The sequence below is a fragment of the Trichomycterus rosablanca genome, chromosome 14 (assembly GCF_030014385.1).
Source record: "Trichomycterus rosablanca isolate fTriRos1 chromosome 14, fTriRos1.hap1, whole genome shotgun sequence".
Classification (NCBI taxonomy): Eukaryota; Metazoa; Chordata; class Actinopteri; order Siluriformes; family Trichomycteridae; genus Trichomycterus; species Trichomycterus rosablanca.
This window is the reverse complement of record NC_086001.1, coordinates 22,231,032-22,250,114: the sequence shown is the minus strand read 5'-3', so window position 1 is coordinate 22,250,114 and position 19,083 is coordinate 22,231,032. Positions and strand designations below refer to the sequence as shown.

Sequence of the window (19,083 nt, the reverse complement as noted above, 5' to 3'; positions counted from 1 at the left end):
TTATTTATGGTCTTTCCATAGATTTCTTCCTCATGCAGAAAGACGCAGTTCAGTTAGAGAGAAACAGCTGCAACAATCATTCAAATCCGAGTACTACACTGAAACACTAATTTTTTCCAAGTGTATGTAAACTTTGAGATGTAATGTTTCCTGATTGGATGGCTCCACCATCGTCCCTCCATGTCACTCTGAGTAGTGTATCATTACTATTGCTAAGGAGTTAATATGTGTGTCTACATCACTTCACGTATCTATTCTACTAATATTCATGCACACACACATTATACATTTTCATTTTCGGCATTTAGCATTTAACGCTTTTATTCAAGGCTACTTACAGTACTGTAACAGTATGTTGTCTAAGCAATTGAGGATTACAACAGGGCCTAACAGTTGCAACCTGGCAGTGGTGGGGCTTAAACCAGCGACCTTTTGATTACTAGTCCAGTACCTTAACCGCTAGGCTACAACTGCCCTATAATACACACATGTTTTATACACACACCTTATATACACACCTTATACACACGTTATACACACACGTAATACACACACCTTATACACACGTTATACACACACCGTATATACACACGTAATACGCACACCTTATACACACCTTATACACACGTTATACGCACACATAATACACACACGTTATACAGTACACACACCGTATATACACACCTTATACACATGTTATATGCACACATAATACACACACGTAATACACACACCTTATACACACAGGGTGTGTCATGGTATGTGGGCATGTCAGTACCAGGGTGTGTCAGTACAAGTACCAGGATGTGTCATGGTATGGGGGTGTGTCAGTACCAGGGTGTGTCATGGTATGGGGGTGTGTCAGTACCAGTACCAGGGTGTGTCATGGTATGGGGGTGTGTCAGTACCAGGGTGTGTCATGGTATGGGGGTGTGTCAGTACCAGGGTGTGTCATGGTATGGGTATAATTCGATTATGGGTATAATCGAAAGACAGATCGATAGACAGACTATTTATCTATCTGTCTAACCATCTGTCTGTCTGAATATCTGTCTATCTTTCTGTTTATCTATCTACTCAATCTGTCTGTCTGTCTGCATCCTTTATAATCTGTATCTATCACCATGTGTGTACAGGAGCTGTACGTTCCAGGCCGACTGTGAGGCAGGTAGACGGACGTGGATCAGTGCCATTCAGAACCTGACTGAGAGAGAAGGAACAGTTGAGAGTGAGGTGAATTATCATCACCACTATGCTCCGGGATAGGAGGGGTTCGGTTCTCGGCTCTGTAACACCAGTTTAATGCGTCTGAATCAGCAGGAATCAGACGGGTACAAGAACGAATCGGAATCAGATTCCTCAAGCAAGCAGACAGACTCCCAGGGACCGCGGGCGTTTTCTGAAGCTCCAGGTAACCTTAACACCACCACGTTCGAGCCCCACACTATTAAACTCTAGTGACTATATGTTTAACCCTTGGGCTTCGTAGGTGGGATCAGTTCTGGAGAAGTCATCTGTGATGCTCCCGAGAACAAGGGTGAGTACGCCGGCCCTTTATATGGACCCTTATTTTTGGTCCACATAACACATGAAGCATCATTGGTGATACTTGTGTTGAAGATGCTGAAGGAGAACCCACCGACAGAGAACGTCAAGAGGAGAAGACGACCGACACGAACCTGGACAGCCAATGGAGAGCTGCTGGGAAAGGAAGACTGTGGTTCAGTCTATGAAGGAGACCATAAGGCAGATGGGAATCAGGTGAGTATCAGTTTGCTGTGTTGATCCTCCCCTGGATCCTCCTATGGCTCCAGATACCTGTGACGACCTACCAGGACCTTATTGGGTCAGGATGACCTCTGAGTACCACCCTGGCCCCTGGATTCCTCTTAGCCCCAGACATGAACCCAATTGAGCATCTGTGGGACCTCCTCAATGGTCGTGTTGGCTCTACGGATCCTCCCCTGGTTCCTCCCTTGGCTCCAGATACCTGTGACAACCTTCTGAAGAGGCCAAACAAGAGGCCAAGAAGAGGCCAAATCAGTAATAATAATAACATGTCTCTTGTGGGCAGCAGGTTGAGGTGCCATGCGCTGTACCCGAGACGGACGACATCTCAGAGGGAACGTCACGTGTGGTTGAGGACGTCTTCGAGCTGCACAAATGCTATGAGGTTCACAAAACCATTGGATCAGGTAACTGGTACCACTTTCAGTCGTCTCTCTGCCTTTGTGTAACACAGATGTGCATCTTTTAAAACCTGACTTAATATTTTTTTAATTCAATCGTTCTTCAGGTGGTTATGCGACGGTCAAGCTCGGCAGGCACATTCGGACTGAAGAGCCAGTGGCCATCAAGATCCTGGAGAAGAAAGAGCTCGGGGTTAGTTTCAGCAAAACCGTCTGTTAAAGACAGACGTGTCTCAGTTTCCAAACGTTTGGTTCTCCTAATTCTGATCTGAAAAGTCATAAAACTGTTCCTGTTTCATCCCCATTGCAGGATGAGTTGTCTGATTTGAGGATCGAGATTGAAGCCCTGAAGAACCTCAATCATCAGCACGTGTGCCACTTGTACCAAGTCATGGAGACTGCTGACCAGATCTACCTGGTTCTTGAGGTACCATCAGTGGTTAGAAACTATCAGATTTGATTCAATCTCTGGATTTACGATGATTTGCTGCTCACTTGACTCGCTCTCTCCTCCAGTTTTGTCCGGGTGGAGATCTGTTCGACCACATCGATAATAACGACATGTTGTCGGAGGAGGAGACGCGCAGGATCTTCCGTCAGATCGTCTCGGCACTGGCCTACGTCCACAGCCAGGGATACGCCCACCGTGACCCTCAGCCAAACGATTTCCACTTATACTTTGTGCTCTCTCTTTGTTAGTGCTTGTACATGTGTGTTTTATTTTGACTCTCAGGAAAACATGATGCTGGATGAGAAGAACAACATCAAGCTCATCGACTTTGGTCTCTGTGCCAAACCAGAGGTTCGTGTCTCTCCTAAGACTGTAGTGTATACTTAAATCAAGAGTGCCATTCAGAGAGTCTAGTAAGGTGGTGTGCTTACCCCCATCCATCATGCTAAAGCCTTGCACACATGGTGTCCACAATTAGTTTCAGTGATCAGTTAGATGAACAGGACATCACAGAGCCATGCTGGTTCAGTTTGTGTGCTGTGTTGCAGATGCTAAACAACAGTTGGACCTTCGGTTGATAAAAATCTGTTTTGTTGTAGGGTGGATTGGGTACTGCTCTGATTGAGGGCTGTGGAACCCCTCCCTACTTGGCACCAGAAGTCATTGATGAGCAACCCTATCATGGTGCAGAGGTAGGTTTGTGTGGGGTGTGTCCCCAGGTTATTCCTGATAAACTTCAATTGGAGAGTCTCCAAATCCAAGGTGTTCAGTCCCCTCTATAGCCCCATTCATGACTTATTCTATGAGGTCTGGATGAGGGGACTGACCAGGGTAAAGCATGGTTAAAAAAGACAATGAAGATGTGTGTGTGTGTGTGTGTTTTAGGCAGATGTTTGGAGCTTGGGTGTTGTCCTATATGTCATGCTGTGTGGCTACCTCCCGTTCGACGGTGACGACTTTGTGGAGCTCCATGAACAAATCACTGTAAGTCTTGGAACTACAATGAAACACCATTGGCATACACGTCTTGTTACGATTATGAAATTGAATCCATTATTTAATGCTCAGCAGCATGTTAAACATACAGTAAAAGTAACAGTAATGGCTTGTGGTGATGTTCTTTGATCAGATGTGATTGTTTTGCTCTGTGTTTCCTCAGAAAGGACATTATGACACTCCTGACTGGCTGTCTCCTGGTTCTGTACTGCTGATTAAGGAAATGCTGCAGATGTTTGTTTATGGGTGTGTTTAATGTAAGCAAAGTGGGTGTGTGTTTCTCTGTGGGCTTCATCACCTGAAGTTCTTGTATCTTGTCCTGTAGGTGGTTCCAGAGCAGCGCATAAAGGTGGAGCATCTGCTGGATCATGAGTGGGTAATGAAGGGCTACAGCAGCCCTGTGGAATGGCACAGCACATGCCCGGTACAACATCCACACTAGACATAGTACAGTAGCATGATGGAGATCCATCGTACAGAAGATTGTATCTTTATTATCTTACATACTCATATATTTGTGTCTGTGTGTGTGTGTGTTTGTGTCTCAGCTGGATCATCTAGATGAGGAGAGCATCACCGAGATGGCTGTGATGTTCAGACAGTCCAACCAAAGCACCAAGCAGCTGGTGTCTGAGGTACATTTCAGTACTTGTATCTGCATCAACACAGATGCTAAAATGTAGACACATATTTATTAATACTGAGGTTCTTGTGCTCCGTCTAATAGAGATGTGTGTGTGTGTGTGTGTGTGTGTGCAGTGGAAGTTTGATCAGACCACAGCTACGTATCTTTTGCTCTTGAGAAGGAAGCAGCGCAGTAGTCCAGTGTGTAGCTGAGCGGACGTGTAAGAAATCCAGGTAACATTTTCATAATCAGTATATTTTACCTGATAAACGCTGCTCTACATGCTCATCTGTCCAAACGCAACAGCTTCTGGAATGTTCTTACACCTCTTCTTGTTTTATTTAGCAGGAGACGTTGTCGGTGCAACAAGGAGGGACGATGGTGGCGCCATCCAATCAGGACACGTTACATCTCAATTTCACATTTCAATGATTGTTGCAGCTGTTTCTCTCTAACCCATCCTCTCTCTCTCTCTCTCTCTCTCTCTCTCTCTCTCTCTCTCTTCTTTTACCAGAACGATGCATTTTGGGTATCTGTGTGTGACTGGTTAGAGGAACTCCACTGAGGTGCCGCCCTTGTTGATCCACACAGCTGTATGAGAAGTGTAGAACATGGATGACCAGGATCAACAAGCCTTAAAATCTTATAACATTAAATACAAAATAAATAAACTCACTGAATATATGAATGTGCCTGGATGTTCATTTTTACAATAGCTGATTTTTTCTTCATCATTTTGTGTATGAAGCAACACAACATTTCCTGACATGTTACAGAACATTGAACTCAGCAGTGAAGATACAGACCTACTGTCAGTTACTCAGAGCAGCCTGAGATCGTTACCCTAAAACTTAGTGAACTTATGTCTCCTAAAAGAGACAGTAAACTATTAACAACCATTTTAAATAAATGAGGTCCAGTTACAAAATACACTATATTACCAAAAGTATTCACTCACCCATCCAGACTGCTTCTACACACCTAAGTGAAAGAATGGGTCGCTCTCAGGAGCTCAGTGAATTCCAGCGTGGTACCGTGATGTCACCTCTGCAACAAGTCCAGTCGTGAAATTTCCTCACTACTAAATTTCCACAGTCGACTGTCAGTGGTATTATAACAAAGTGGAAGCGATTTGGAACAAAGTGGTACCACGTAAAATGACAGAGTGGGGTCAGCAGATGCTGAGGTGCATAGTGCACAGAGGTCACCAACTTTCTGCAGAGTCAATCACTACAGACCTCCAAACTTCATGTGGCCTTCAGATTAGCTCAAGAACAGTGTGTAGAGAGCTTCATGGAATGGGTTTCCATGGCCGAGCAGCTGCATCCAAGCCTTACATCACCGAGCGCAATGCAAAGTGGTGTAAAGCACGCCGCCACTGGACTCTGCAGCAGTAGAGACGTGTTCTCTGGAGTGACAAATCACGCTTCTCCATCTGGCAATTCAATGGACGAGTCTGGGTGTGGCGGTTGCCAGGAGAACGGTACTTGTCTGACTGCATTGTGCCGAGTGTAAAGTTTGGTGGAGGGGGGATTATGGTGTGGGGGTGTTTTTCAGGAGTTGGGTTCGGCCCCTTAGTTCCAGTGAAAGGAACTCTTAATGCTTCAGCATACCAAGAGATTTTGGACAATTTCATGCTCCCAACTTTGTGGGAACAGTTTGTGAATGTGCACCAGTGCACAAAGCAAGGTCCATAAAGACGTGGACGAGTGAGTTTGGTGTGGAAGAACTTGACTGGCCTGCACACAGTCCTGAGCTCAACCTGATAGTCAAGTCAAGTCAACTTTATTTATAGAGCACTTTAAAAACAACAACAGCTGTGACAAAGTGCTGTACATAGATAATTATAAAACATAAAACAAACACTAGAAACAATGAGAAGTCTCATGCTGGATTGAAAGCCAAGGAATAAAAATGGGTTTTAAGACTAGTTTTAAAAATAGCCAGTGAAGAGGCCTGTCTAATATGGAGTGGTAGGTTGTTCCATAATTTAGGGGCAGCGATTGAAAAAGCTCTATCCCCTCTGAGCTTACGCTTTGACCTTGGTACCTCCAGGAGCAGCTGATCAGCTGACCTGAGGCACCGAGCAGAAGTGTGGGGATGGAGCAGTTCAGCGAGGTAAGGCGGGGCAAGTCCATTTAAAGATTTAAAAACAAACAACAGAATCTTAAAATGTACTCTGAAATGCACGGGCAGCCAATGGAGGGAGGCCAGAATGGGGGTTATATGCTCTCTCTTACGTGATCCCATTAAAAGTCGGGCCGCAGCATTTTGCACTAACTGGAGAGGGAGGGAGGACTGGCTGACTCCAAAATAAAGTGCATTACAGTAGTCCAGCCGAGATGTGATGAAGGCATGGATCACTGTATGAAAGTGCTCATGTGAAAGGATTGACTTCACCTTTGCCAGCTGCCTCAAGTGGAAAAAGCTGGATTTGACTACTGCACCAATTTGACGGTCCAATTTAAAATCACTGTCCATCTTAAAACCCAAGTTAGAGATTGTATGCTTCACATGCTGTGTCAAAGGGCCCAAATCAACAGGAGGGGCTTCACAGGAACCACTGGGACCAAACACCATCACTTCTGTTTTCTTTTCATTGAAATTCAGAAAATTTAAGGCCATCCAGGCTTTAATGTCATTAAGACATAACAGAAGTGGCTTAATAGAGAAAGCATCTTTCTTCTTCAGCGGGACATATATCTGACTGTCATCAGCGTAGCAATGAAATGAGATGCCATGCTTTCTCAAAATGGAGCCCAGTGGAAGCAGATAAAGTGAGAAGAGGAGGGGTCCTAAAATTGAGCCCTGTGGAACCCCATACGGCAGGGGAGCTGGGGAGGAGTCTGAACCAGCAAAACTCACACACAAAGTTCTGTCCGTCAGATAGGACCTAAACCATTCCAAAGCACTACCACAAATGCCCACTAGGTGCTGCAACCGGGAGACTAAAATGTTATGATCTACCGTGTCAAAAGCCGCGGTTAGATCCAACAGGACAAGGATCACATGGTCACCAGAATCATTGGCCAGGAGGATGTCATTGAAAACCCTAAGCAACGCTGACTCTGTGCTGTGCAGGGTTTTAAAACCAGACTGAAAGACCTCCAGGATATTATGCTCATCCAGAAAAACTTTCAGCTGAGCATGAACAACTTTCTCCAAGATCTTTGAAATAAAGGGCAGCTTGGAAATAGGCCTATAATTAGCCAATACCGTGTGGTCAAGGCCAGGTTTCTTAAGCAGGGGTTGCACTACAGCATGTTTAAAACTCACAGGAACAACACCAGAGGATGGCATCCGGAGGAGGCATATCGTCACAGGGAGAACCAGAAGGCTTTAAATGGCCTACCACATCCTCCAAGTGCGACAGAGTCACCGGCTCAAAACTATCAAACACAGTCAGGCAAGGGACAGAGTCAGAGGGGTCGAAGGCAGGAGCTGTGGTAGGAGCTCGTGCTGCGACAATCTTGTCAATAAAAAAGTGCAGAAAGTTATCACACATTTCAGGGGATGCTTCTGAACAGATGGGCTGAGGGGCCTTAAGAACAGAGTCAATGGTTTTAAATAACACCCGTGGATTATGACAATTTGCCATGATAATAGTTGACAAATATTTTCTTTTGGCTTCTTTGATAGTGTTCTGGTAAGAACGCCAGCAATCTTTTAAGATTTGAAATGAAACCTGCAGCTTGTCCTTCTTCCATTTGCGCTCAGCTTTGCGACACTCCCGCTTTGCTGCACGAGTTCTGTCATTAAGCCAGGGCTCTGGTTTAACTTTCAGCTGTATGGTTCTTAATGGGGCCACTGAGTCCAGTATGGTTCTGCAAGAGACATCAAACCAGGAGCTGAGCTCCCCCGTATCAACAGAGGCTGAGTCAGGAGGGGGACAAAGCTGATCGAAAGCAGCAGATAATTGACCAGCAGTGAGGGGGTTAACACTCCGACAAAGCCGAGCAGGAACGCAAGATTTAACTGCAGCACAGGATAAAACAACATCGAATAAAACAGGCATGTGATCAGAAAACCCACTGTCACAGATCTCTAAATTTGACACAGACAAACCATGAGAAAGAACAAGGTCTAAGGTATGACCATGTTCATGTGTGGGACCGGACACATACTGCACTAAATTAAAAGAGTCAATGATGTTTAAAAATTCCCTCACCAGCGGTTTATCAGGACAACATACATGAATGTTAAAATCCCCGACAATAAGGATGCGATCATAATTTGGCATAAGTCCAGCCAGGAAATCAGAAAAGTCATTCACAAAGTCCTTATTGTATTTAGGGGGTCGGTAGATGACAGCGCACAGCACCAGGTCAGCGCGACCCACCTCAAATAAGGTGACTTCAAAACTGGAGAAAGAAGATGATACAGCGTGCTGTTTACATTTAAAGTCATTTTTAAACACAGCCGCCGTTCCTCCTCCCCGGCCTGACGTCCGCGGTGAATTAAAATAATTACAGCCAGCCGGTAAAAGTTCAACAAGAGCGCTGTACTCACCGGCACCAATCCAAGTCTCAGTCACACAGAGAAAATCCAGGCTTCGGAAACAGAAGAAATCCTTTAGGATAAAAGTTTTATTTGCGCCGGGACACACTAAATGGAGGGGGTAATTCATGTCCTGTCCGGGAAATGGACGGAGAATTTGCCAGATAGACTTTCAGCTTCACTAACCGACCGGCACGTTTACCGCGGCGGCGACGGCGCTTCCGCCGGGGGATTAGAGCCGAGGCCCGGTACAGGTGAGTCGGAATATCCGATAGGAGCGTGGGCAGAGTGTTTGGTCTATCATAATTAAACACATTTAGATAGCTGACATTATGTCTAAGATCCAGGAGAGATTGGCGATCATACACCAGTAGAGACTTAATATGTGAGATGCCAAAGCTTAGCAACATTAACAACGCTAACCAAAGCGAGAGTAACAGACGGCCAGCCACACACACCGGCGCCATCATGTCACAGGCCACACAGACTAGTTAAAATAATTGAACTAACAGACACGCAATTAGCGCAGCAGATTTGCTTACCCAATACAGGAAAAAGATACAAATAAATAAAAATAAATAAAAGATAGTCCAGTTGGCGCGCAGATCCAGCCGGTGCGCAGATCCAACAGCGGCGGTGTCACCAGATCCAGCCGGTGCGCAGATCCAACAGCGGCGGTGTCACCAGATCCAGCCGGTGCGCAGATCCAACAGCGGCAGTGTCACCAGATCCAGCCGGTGCGCAGATCCAACAGCGGCAGTGTCACCAGATCCAGCCGGTGCGCAGATCCAACAGCGGCGGTGTTAGTCACCAGATCCAGCCGGTGCGCAGATCCAACAGCGGCAGTGTCACCAGATCCAGCCGGTGCGCAGATCCAACAGCGGCGGTGTTAGTCACCAGATCCAGCCGGTGCGCAGATCCAACAGCGGCAGTGTCACCAGATCCAGCCGGTGCGCAGATCCAACAGCGGCGGTGTTAGTCACCAGATCCAGCCGGTGCGCAGATCCAACAGCGGCGGTGTTAGTCACCAGATCCAGCCGGTGCGCAGATCCAACAGCGGCGGTGTTAGTCACCAGATCCAGCCGGTGCGCAGATCCAACAGCGGCGGTGTTAGTCACCAGATCCAGCCGGTGCGCAGATCCAACAGCGGCGGTGTTAGTCACCAGATCCAGCCGGTGCGCAGATCCAACAGCGGCGGTGTTAGTCACCAGATCCAGCCGGTGCGCAGATCCAACAGCGGCGGTGTTAGTCACCAGATCCAGCCGGTGCGCAGATCCAACAGCGGCAGTGTCACCAGATCCAGCCGGTGCGCAGATCCAACAGCGGCGGTGTTAGTCACCAGATCCAGCCGGTGCGCAGATCCAACAGCGGCGGTGTTAGTCACCAGATCCAGCCGGTGCGCAGATCCAACAGCGGCGGTGTTAGTCACCAGATCCAGCCGGTGCGCAGATCCAACAGCGGCGGTGTTAGTCACCAGATCCAGCCGGTGCGCAGATCCAACAGCGGCGGTGTTAGTCACCAGATCCAGCCGGTGCGCAGATCCAACAGCGGCAGTGTCACCAGATCCAGCCGGTGCGCAGATCCAACAGCGGCGGTGTTAGTCACCAGATCCAGCCGGTGCGCAGATCCAACAGCGGCGGTGTTAGTCACCAGATCCAGCCGGCGCACGAAGTAATAAAAACTTAGTTTAAAATATTAAACTTTGGCAAAAATTTATTAAATAAAATAAAATAAATAAATAAAAACAACAATAATAAAATCAACTGTATTAGGTTTGTAGTACAGTGTGGTACAGTACAGTGTGGTACAGTACAGTATGGTACAGTACAGTGTGGTACAGTACAGTGTGGTACAGTACAGTATGGTACAGTGTAGTACAGTACAGTGTGGTACAGTACAGTATGGTACAGTACAGTGTGGTACAGTACAATATGGTACAGTATGGTACAGTACAGTGTGGTACAGTACAGTATAGTACAGTACAGTGTGGTACATTATGGTACAGTACAGTGTGGTACATTATGGTACAGTACAGTGTGGTACAGTACAGTGTGGTATAGTACAGTACAGTGTGGTACAGAACAGTGTGGTACAGTACAGTATAGTACAGTACAGTGTGGTACAGTACAGTGTGGTACAGTACAGTATGGTACAGTAGAGTGTGGTACAGTACAGTGTGGTACAGTACAGTATGGTACAGTACAGTGTGGTACAGTACAGTGTGGTACAGTACAGTGTGGTACAGTATAGTACAGTACAGTGTGGTACAGTACAGTGTGGTACAGTATAGTACAGTACAGTGTGGTACAGTACAGTGTGGTACAGTACAGCATGGTACAATGTGGTACAGTACAGTATGGTACAGTACAGTGTGGTACAGTACAGTGTGGTACAGTATGGTACAGTACAGTGTGGTACAATGCAGTGTGGTACAGTACAGTATGGTACAGTACAGTGTGGTACAGTAGAGTGTGGTACAGTACAGTGTGGTACAGTACAGAGTGGTACAGTATGGTACAGTACAGTGTGGTACAATGCAGTGTGGTACAGTACAGTATGGTACAGTACAGTGTGGTACAGTACAGTGTGGTACAGTACAGTATAGTACAGTACAGTGTGGTACAGTACAGTATGGTACAATGTGGTACAGTACAGTACAGTGTGGTACAGTACAGTATGGTACAGTACAGTGTGGTACAGTACAGTATGGTACAGTACAGTATGGTACAGTACAGTGTGGTACAGTACAGGGTGGTACAGTACAGTATGGTACAGTACAGTGTGGTACAGTACAGTGTGGTACAGTACAGTGTGGTATAGTACAGTACAGTGTGGTACAGAACAGTGTGGTACAGTACAGTATAGTACAGTACAGTGTGGTACAGTACAGTGTGGTACAGTAGAGTGTGGTACAGTACAGTGTGGTACAGTACAGTATGGTACAGTACAGTGTGGTACAGTACAGTGTGGTACAGTACAGTATGGTACAAAAGAGTGTGGTACAGTACAGTGTGGTACAGTACAGTGTGGTACAGTGTAGTACAGTACAGTGTGGTACAGTACAGTATGGTACAGTACAGTGTGGTACAGTACAATATGGTACAGTATGGTACAGTACAGTGTGGTACAGTACAGTATAGTACAGTACAGTGTGGTACATTATGGTACAGTACAGTGTGGTACATTATGGTACAGTACAGTGTGGTACAGTACAGTGTGGTATAGTACAGTACAGTGTGGTACAGAACAGTGTGGTACAGTACAGTATAGTACAGTACAGTGTGGTACAGTACAGTGTGGTACAGTACAGTATGGTACAGTAGAGTGTGGAACAGTACAGTGTGGTACAGTACAGTATGGTACAGTACAGTGTGGTACAGTACAGTGTGGTACAGTACAGTGTGGTACAGTATAGTACAGTACAGTGTGGTACAGTACAGTGTGGTACAGTATAGTACAGTACAGTGTGGTACAGTACAGTGTGGTACAGTACAGCATGGTACAATGTGGTACAGTACAGTATGGTACAGTACAGTGTGGTACAGTACAGTGTGGTACAGTATGGTACAGTACAGTGTGGTACAATGCAGTGTGGTACAGTACAGTATGGTACAGTACAGTGTGGTACAGTAGAGTGTGGTACAGAACAGTGTGGTACAGTACAGTATAGTACAGTACAGTGTGGTACAGTACAGTATGGTACAATGTGGTACAGTACAGTACAGTGTGGTACAGTATGGTACAGTACAGTGTGGTACAGTACAGTGTGGTACAGTACAGTATGGTACAGTACAGTGTGGTACAGTACAGGGTGGTACAGTACAGTATGGTACAGTACAGTGTGGTACAGTACAGTGTGGTACAGTACAGTGTGGTACAGAACAGTGTGGTACAGTACAGTATAGTACAGTACAGTGTGGTACAGTACAGTGTGGTACAGTACAGTATGGTACAGTAGAGTGTGGTACAGTACAGTGTGGTACAGTACAGTATGGTACAGTACAGTGTGGTACAGTACAGTGTGGTACAGTACAGTATGGTACAAAAGAGTGTGGTACAGTACAGTGTGGTACAGTACAGTGTGGTACAGTATAGTACAGTACAGTGTGGTACAGTACAGTGTGGTACAGTACAGCATGGTACAATGTGGTACAGTACAGTATGGTACAGTACAGTGTGGTACAGTACAGTGTGGTACAGTATGGTACAGTACAGTGTGGTACAATGCAGTGTGGTACAGTACAGTATGGTACAGTACAGTGTGGTACAGTAGAGTGTGGTACAGTACAGTGTGGTACAGTACAGTATAGTACAGTACAGTGTGGTACAGTACAGTATGGTACAATGTGGTACAGTACAGTACAGTGTGGTACAGTATGGTACAGTACAGTGTGGTACAGTACAGTATGGTACAGTACAGTGTGGTACAGTACAGTATGGTACAGTACAGTGTGGTACAGTACAGGGTGGTACAGTACAGTATGGTACAGTACAGTGTGGTACAGTACAGTATGGTACAGTACAGTATGGTACAGTACAGTGTGGTACAGTACAGGGTGGTACAGTACAGTATGGTACAGTACAGTGTGGTACAGTACAGTGTGGTACAGTACAGTGTGGTACAGTACAGTATGGTACAATGTGGTACAGTACAGTATGGTACAGTACAGTGTGGTACAGTATGGTACAGTACAGTGTGGTACAGTACAGTGTGGTACAGTACAGTATGGTACAGTACAGTGTGGTACAGTACAGTGTGGTACAGTACAGTATGGTACAGTACAGTGTGGTACAGTACAGGGTGGTACAGTATGGTACAGTACAGTTTGGTACAGTACAGTGTGGTACAGTACAGTGTGGTACAATGCAGTGTGGTACAGTACAGGGTGGTACAGTACAGTATGGTACAGTACAGTATGGTACAGTACAGTGTGGTACAGTACAGTATGGTACAGTACAGTGTAGTACAGTACAGTGTGGTACAGTACAGGGTGGTACAGTACAGTGTGGTACAGTACAGTGGTACAGTACAGTATGGTACAGTACAGTGTGGTACAGTACAGTATGGTACAGTACAGTATGGTACAGTACATTGTGGTACAGCACAGTGTGGTACAGTACAGTGTGGTACAGTACAGTATGGTACAGTACATTGTGGTACAGCACAGTGTGGTACAGTACAGTATGGTACAGTACAGTATGGTACAGTACAGTGTTGTTAGTATTGGAGTCACTAATCAGTAGAAATAATAAGAGAAAGTGGATAGTGGGATTAGAACCTGTACTGTACTGTACTGTCCTGTGCTGCTACATCAAACCCACAACCTTCAGTTTCCTCCAGTTGTTGAGTTTCTTCTTCTCATATTGATGAATTTCAGGTGAAGTCACTTTAATCCCTGCAGAACTTGTGGCTTCTGTGGAACTGCTCTTCTCAGAGGACCAACAGTGTGGAGGTTTCCAGATGAAGCCTGTGAAGAAAGAAGAACCTGAAGATAAAGATGAACTCAGTAAGATATTTTTATCTTGAACAAAATAACATTTTTATTTTATAAAAAATTATTTGTATCTAATTTTTTTCTAGTATTTTCTAATCTTGTTTTTATTTAGGAATGTAAATGTTACAGCTAGTCCTGCTACTATTACCACTCATCACCACCCCACAACCTCTACTTCAAGTACTACTATTACCTCTCATCACCACCTCCAATACTACCACTCCCACAACTCTCAACAATACCACAACCTCTACTACAAGTACTACTATTACCTCTCATCACCACCTCCAATACTACCACTACCACAACTCTCAACAATACCACAACCTCTACTGCAAGTACTACTATTACCACTCATCACCACCTCCAATACTACCACTACCACAACTCTCAACAATACCACAACCTCTACTGCAAGTACTACTATTACCTCTCATCACCACCTCCAATACTACCACTACCACAACTCTCAACAATACCACAACCTCTACTACAAGTACTACTATTACCTCTCATCACCACCTCCAATACTACCACTACCACAACTCTCAACAATACCACAACCTCTACTACAAGTACTACTATTACCTCTCATCACCACCTCCAATACTACCACTACCACAACTCTCAACAATACCACAACCTCTACTGCAAGTACTACTATTACCACTCATCACCACCTCCAATACTACCACTACCACAACTCTCAACAATACCACAACCTCTACTGCAAGTACTACTATTACCTCTCATCACCACCTCCAATACTACCACTACCACAACTCTCAACAATACCACAACCTCTACTACAAGTACTACTATTACCTCTCATCACCACCTCCAATACTACCACTACCACAACTCTCAACAATACCACAACCTCTACTACAAGTACTACTGTTACCTCTCATCACCACCTCCAATACTACCACTACCACAACTCTCAACAATACCACAACCTCTACTACAAGTACTACTATTACCACTCATCACCACCTCTAATACTACCACTACCACAACTCTCAACAATACCACAACCTCTACTACAAGTACTACTATTACCTCTCATCACCACCTCCAATACTACCACTACCACAACTCTCAACAATACCACAACCTCTACTACAAGTACTACTATTACCACTCATCACCACCTCTAATACTACCACTACCACAACTCTCAACAATACCACAACCTCTACTACAAGTACTACTATTACCTCTCATCACCACCTCCAATACTACCACTACCACAACTCTCAACAATACCACAACCTCTACTACAAGTACTACTATTACCTCTCATCACCACCTCCAATACTACCACTACCACAACTCTCAACAATACCACAACCTCTACTACAAGTACTACTATTACCTCTCATCACCACCTCCAATACTACCACAACTCTCAACAATACCACAACCTGTACTACAAGTACTACTATTACCTCTCATCACCACCTCGAATACTACCACTACCACAACTGTCAACAATACCACAACCTCTACTACAAGCACTACTATTACCTCTCATCACCACCTCCAATACTACCACTACCACAACTCTCAACAATACCACAACCTCTACTACAAGTACTACTATTACCTCTCATCACCACCTCTAATACTACCACTACCACAACTCTCAACAATACCACAACCTCTACTACAAGTACTACTATTACCACTCATCACCACCTCTAATACTACCACTACCACAACTCTCAACAATACCACAACCTCTACTACAAGTACTACTATTACCTCTCATCACCACCTCTAATACTACCACTACCACAACTCTCAACAATACCACAACCTGTACTACAAGTACTACTATTACCTCTCATCACCACCTCGAATACTACCACTACCACAACTCTCAACAATACCACAACCTGTACTACAAGTACTACTATTACCTCTCATCACCACCTCGAATACTACCACTACCACAACTCTCAACAATACCACAACCTCTACTACAAGTACTACTATTACCTCTCATCACCACCTCTAATACTACCACTACCACAACTCTCAACAATACCACAACCTCTACTGCAAGTACTACTATTACCTCTCATCACCACCTCTAATAATACCACTACCACAACTCTCAACAATACCACAACCTCTACTGCAAGTACTACTATTACCACTCATCACCACCTCCAATACTACCACTACCACAACTCTCAACAATACCACAACCTCTACAAGTACCACTCATCACCACCGCCAATACTACCACTACCACAACTCTCAACAATACCACAACCTCTACTACAAGTACTACTATTACCTCTCATCACCACGTCTAATACTACCACTACCACAACTCTCAACAATACCACAACCTCTACTACAAGTACTACTATTACCTCTCATCACCACCTCTAATACTACCACTACCACAACTCTCAACAATACCACAACCTCTACTACAAGTACTACTATTACCTCTCATCACCACCTCTAATACTACCACTACCACAACTCTCAACAATACCACAACCTCTACTACAAGTACTACTATTACCACTCATCACCACCTCCAATACTACCACTACCACAACTCTCAACAATATCACAACCTCTACTGCAAGTACTACTATTACCACTCATCACCACCTCCAATACTACCACTACCACAACTCTCAACAATACCACAACCTCTACTACAAGTACTACTATTACCACTCATCACCACCTCCAATACTACCACAACTCTCAACAATACCACAACCTCTACTACAAGTACTACTATTACCTCTCATCACCACCTCGAATACTACCACTACCACAACTCTCAACAATACCACAACCTCTACTACAAGTACTACTATTACCACTCATCACCACCTCCAACTCTAACTACAGAGGGATAACATTGCTCTCAACCCCAGCCAAGATTTTTAACAGAGTCCTCCTAAATAGGATGAAGGACGTGGTCGACCCACATCTTCGAGAACAACAAGCAGGATTCAGGAAGAGTAGATCCTGCATAGACCAGATTACAACACTAAGGATTATCCTTGAGCAATCCTTGGAGTGGAACTCACCTCTGTATATCAACTTTATTGATTACGAGAAGGCTTTTGATAGTATAGACAGACAGACCATCTGGAGAATACTGAGACACTATGGGGTGCCGGAAAAGATAACCAACATCATTAGGAACTCATATGAGGGAATGACCTGCGAAGTGGTACATGGCCAACAGCTCACAGAAGCATTTCACATACGAACAGGAGTTAGACAAGGATGCTTACTATCACCCTTTCTTTTTCTGTTAGCGATAGACTGGGTAATGAAGACATCAACTGCCCAAATGAGGAATGGCATCCAATGGACACCTTGGTTGCAACTGGAGGACCTAGAATTTGCTGATGACCTGGCACTTTTTTCCCACACTCACCAACAAATGCAGGAGAAAACCACAACCATAGCAACTCACTCAGTACGTCTTGGCCTCAATATACACAAAGGGAAGAGCAAGATCCTCAAAATTAACAATAACAACATAACCCCTATCAGGCTAGAGGGAGAAGCACTAGAGGAAGTGGAGAGTTTCACGTTTCTTGGAAGTGTAGTGGACAAAATGGGTGGGACCGATGCCGATGTAAAGGTACGGATTGGAAAGGCAAGGGCAGCTTTCCACCAGCTGAGGAATGTATGGGGATCGTCTGAACTGCCACGCAACATCAAAATCAGGATTTTTAACTCTATGGTGAAGCCTATACTGCTGTATGGCGCGGAGACCTGGAGGACAACAGTCAACACCATGAGTAAAATCCAGACATTTATAAATACCTGCCTCAGGCGGATCCTAAGAATATACTGGCCAATTACTATTAACAACCTGGAGCTGTGGCATCAAACAGGGCAGCAGCCCGTAGAAGAAGAAATCCTCCAAAGAAGATGGAGGTGGGTCGGCCATACCCTTCGCAAACCTGCATCAAATATAACAAGACAGGCCCTCTTCTGGAATCCACAAGGGAAAAGGAAGAGGGGCAGGCCAAGAAACAGCTGGCGCCGTGACCTAGATGCGGATGTGAAGAGGTCGGGGTACACATGGGGACAACTGGAAAAGATGGCCCAGAATCGCGATGACTGGAGAGCACTTGTTCGTGGCCTATGCCCAAAGTTGGGTGGTAAGGCGTAAGAAGAAGACCACCTCCAATACTACCACTACCACAACTTTCACCAATACCACAACCTCTACTACAAGTACTACTATTACCACTCATCACTAGGGCTGTCGCGGTGAAAGAATTTCCCCTTGCGATATTCAGTACTACTACTATTATTACTACTATTACCACTCATCACCACCTCCAATACTACCACTACCACAACTCTCAACAATACCACAACCTCTACTACAAGTACTACTATTACCACTCATCACCACCTCTAACACTACCACAACTCTCAACAATATTACAACCTCTACTACAAGTACTACTATTACCACTCATCACCACCTCTAATACTACCACTACCACAACTCTCAACAATACCACCTCTACTACAAGTACTACTATTACCACTCATCACCACCTCTAATACTACCACTACCACAACTCTCAACAATACCACAACCTCTTCTACAAGTACTACTATTACAACTAAATCCGAATGTATTTATGTAGCACAGAATCCAGGACCGACAGACCAAAAACCTCCTGTTGAGCAGCAGAGGGCGACAGTGGCATGAAAAATAAGGTACCTTAAATAAGGTAGAGGAAAAGACAAGATTTCTAGGCGTGGTGCTAGATGATGAGCTGTCTCTGGTCCCGTGCATGATCACTAAAAGAAAGA

General features: G+C 45.0%; 1 protein-coding gene across 1 annotated transcript; it reads left to right on the top strand.

Annotated features, from left to right (window-relative positions):
- The first annotated feature begins 1,620 nt into the window (after nucleotides 1-1,620).
- LOC134326205 (maternal embryonic leucine zipper kinase-like) lies at nucleotides 1,621-4,473 on the top strand. The gene is made up of 12 exons (XM_063008394.1): nucleotides 1,621-1,761; nucleotides 2,078-2,195; nucleotides 2,297-2,382; nucleotides 2,500-2,616; nucleotides 2,706-2,870; nucleotides 2,923-2,991; nucleotides 3,240-3,332; nucleotides 3,526-3,624; nucleotides 3,800-3,874; nucleotides 3,962-4,060; nucleotides 4,185-4,271; nucleotides 4,396-4,473. Exons 1-12 carry the CDS (start codon nucleotides 1,621-1,623, stop codon nucleotides 4,471-4,473), a joined length of 1,227 nt encoding a protein of 408 aa, XP_062864464.1.
- The last annotated feature ends 14,610 nt before the right edge of the window (nucleotides 4,474-19,083 follow it).

Excerpts from the sequence above, each read along its gene's own strand:
- LOC134326205 (XM_063008394.1), top strand. The coding sequence starts at position 1,621 with ATGCTGAAGGAGAACCCACCGACAGAGAACGTCAAGAGGAGAAGACGA. Across the intron at positions 2,196-2,296 it reads TCACAAAACCATTGGATCAG|GTGGTTATGCGACGGTCAAG; the intron begins GTAACTGGTACC and ends ATCGTTCTTCAG. Across the intron at positions 3,333-3,525 it reads AACCCTATCATGGTGCAGAG|GCAGATGTTTGGAGCTTGGG; the intron begins GTAGGTTTGTGT and ends TGTGTGTTTTAG.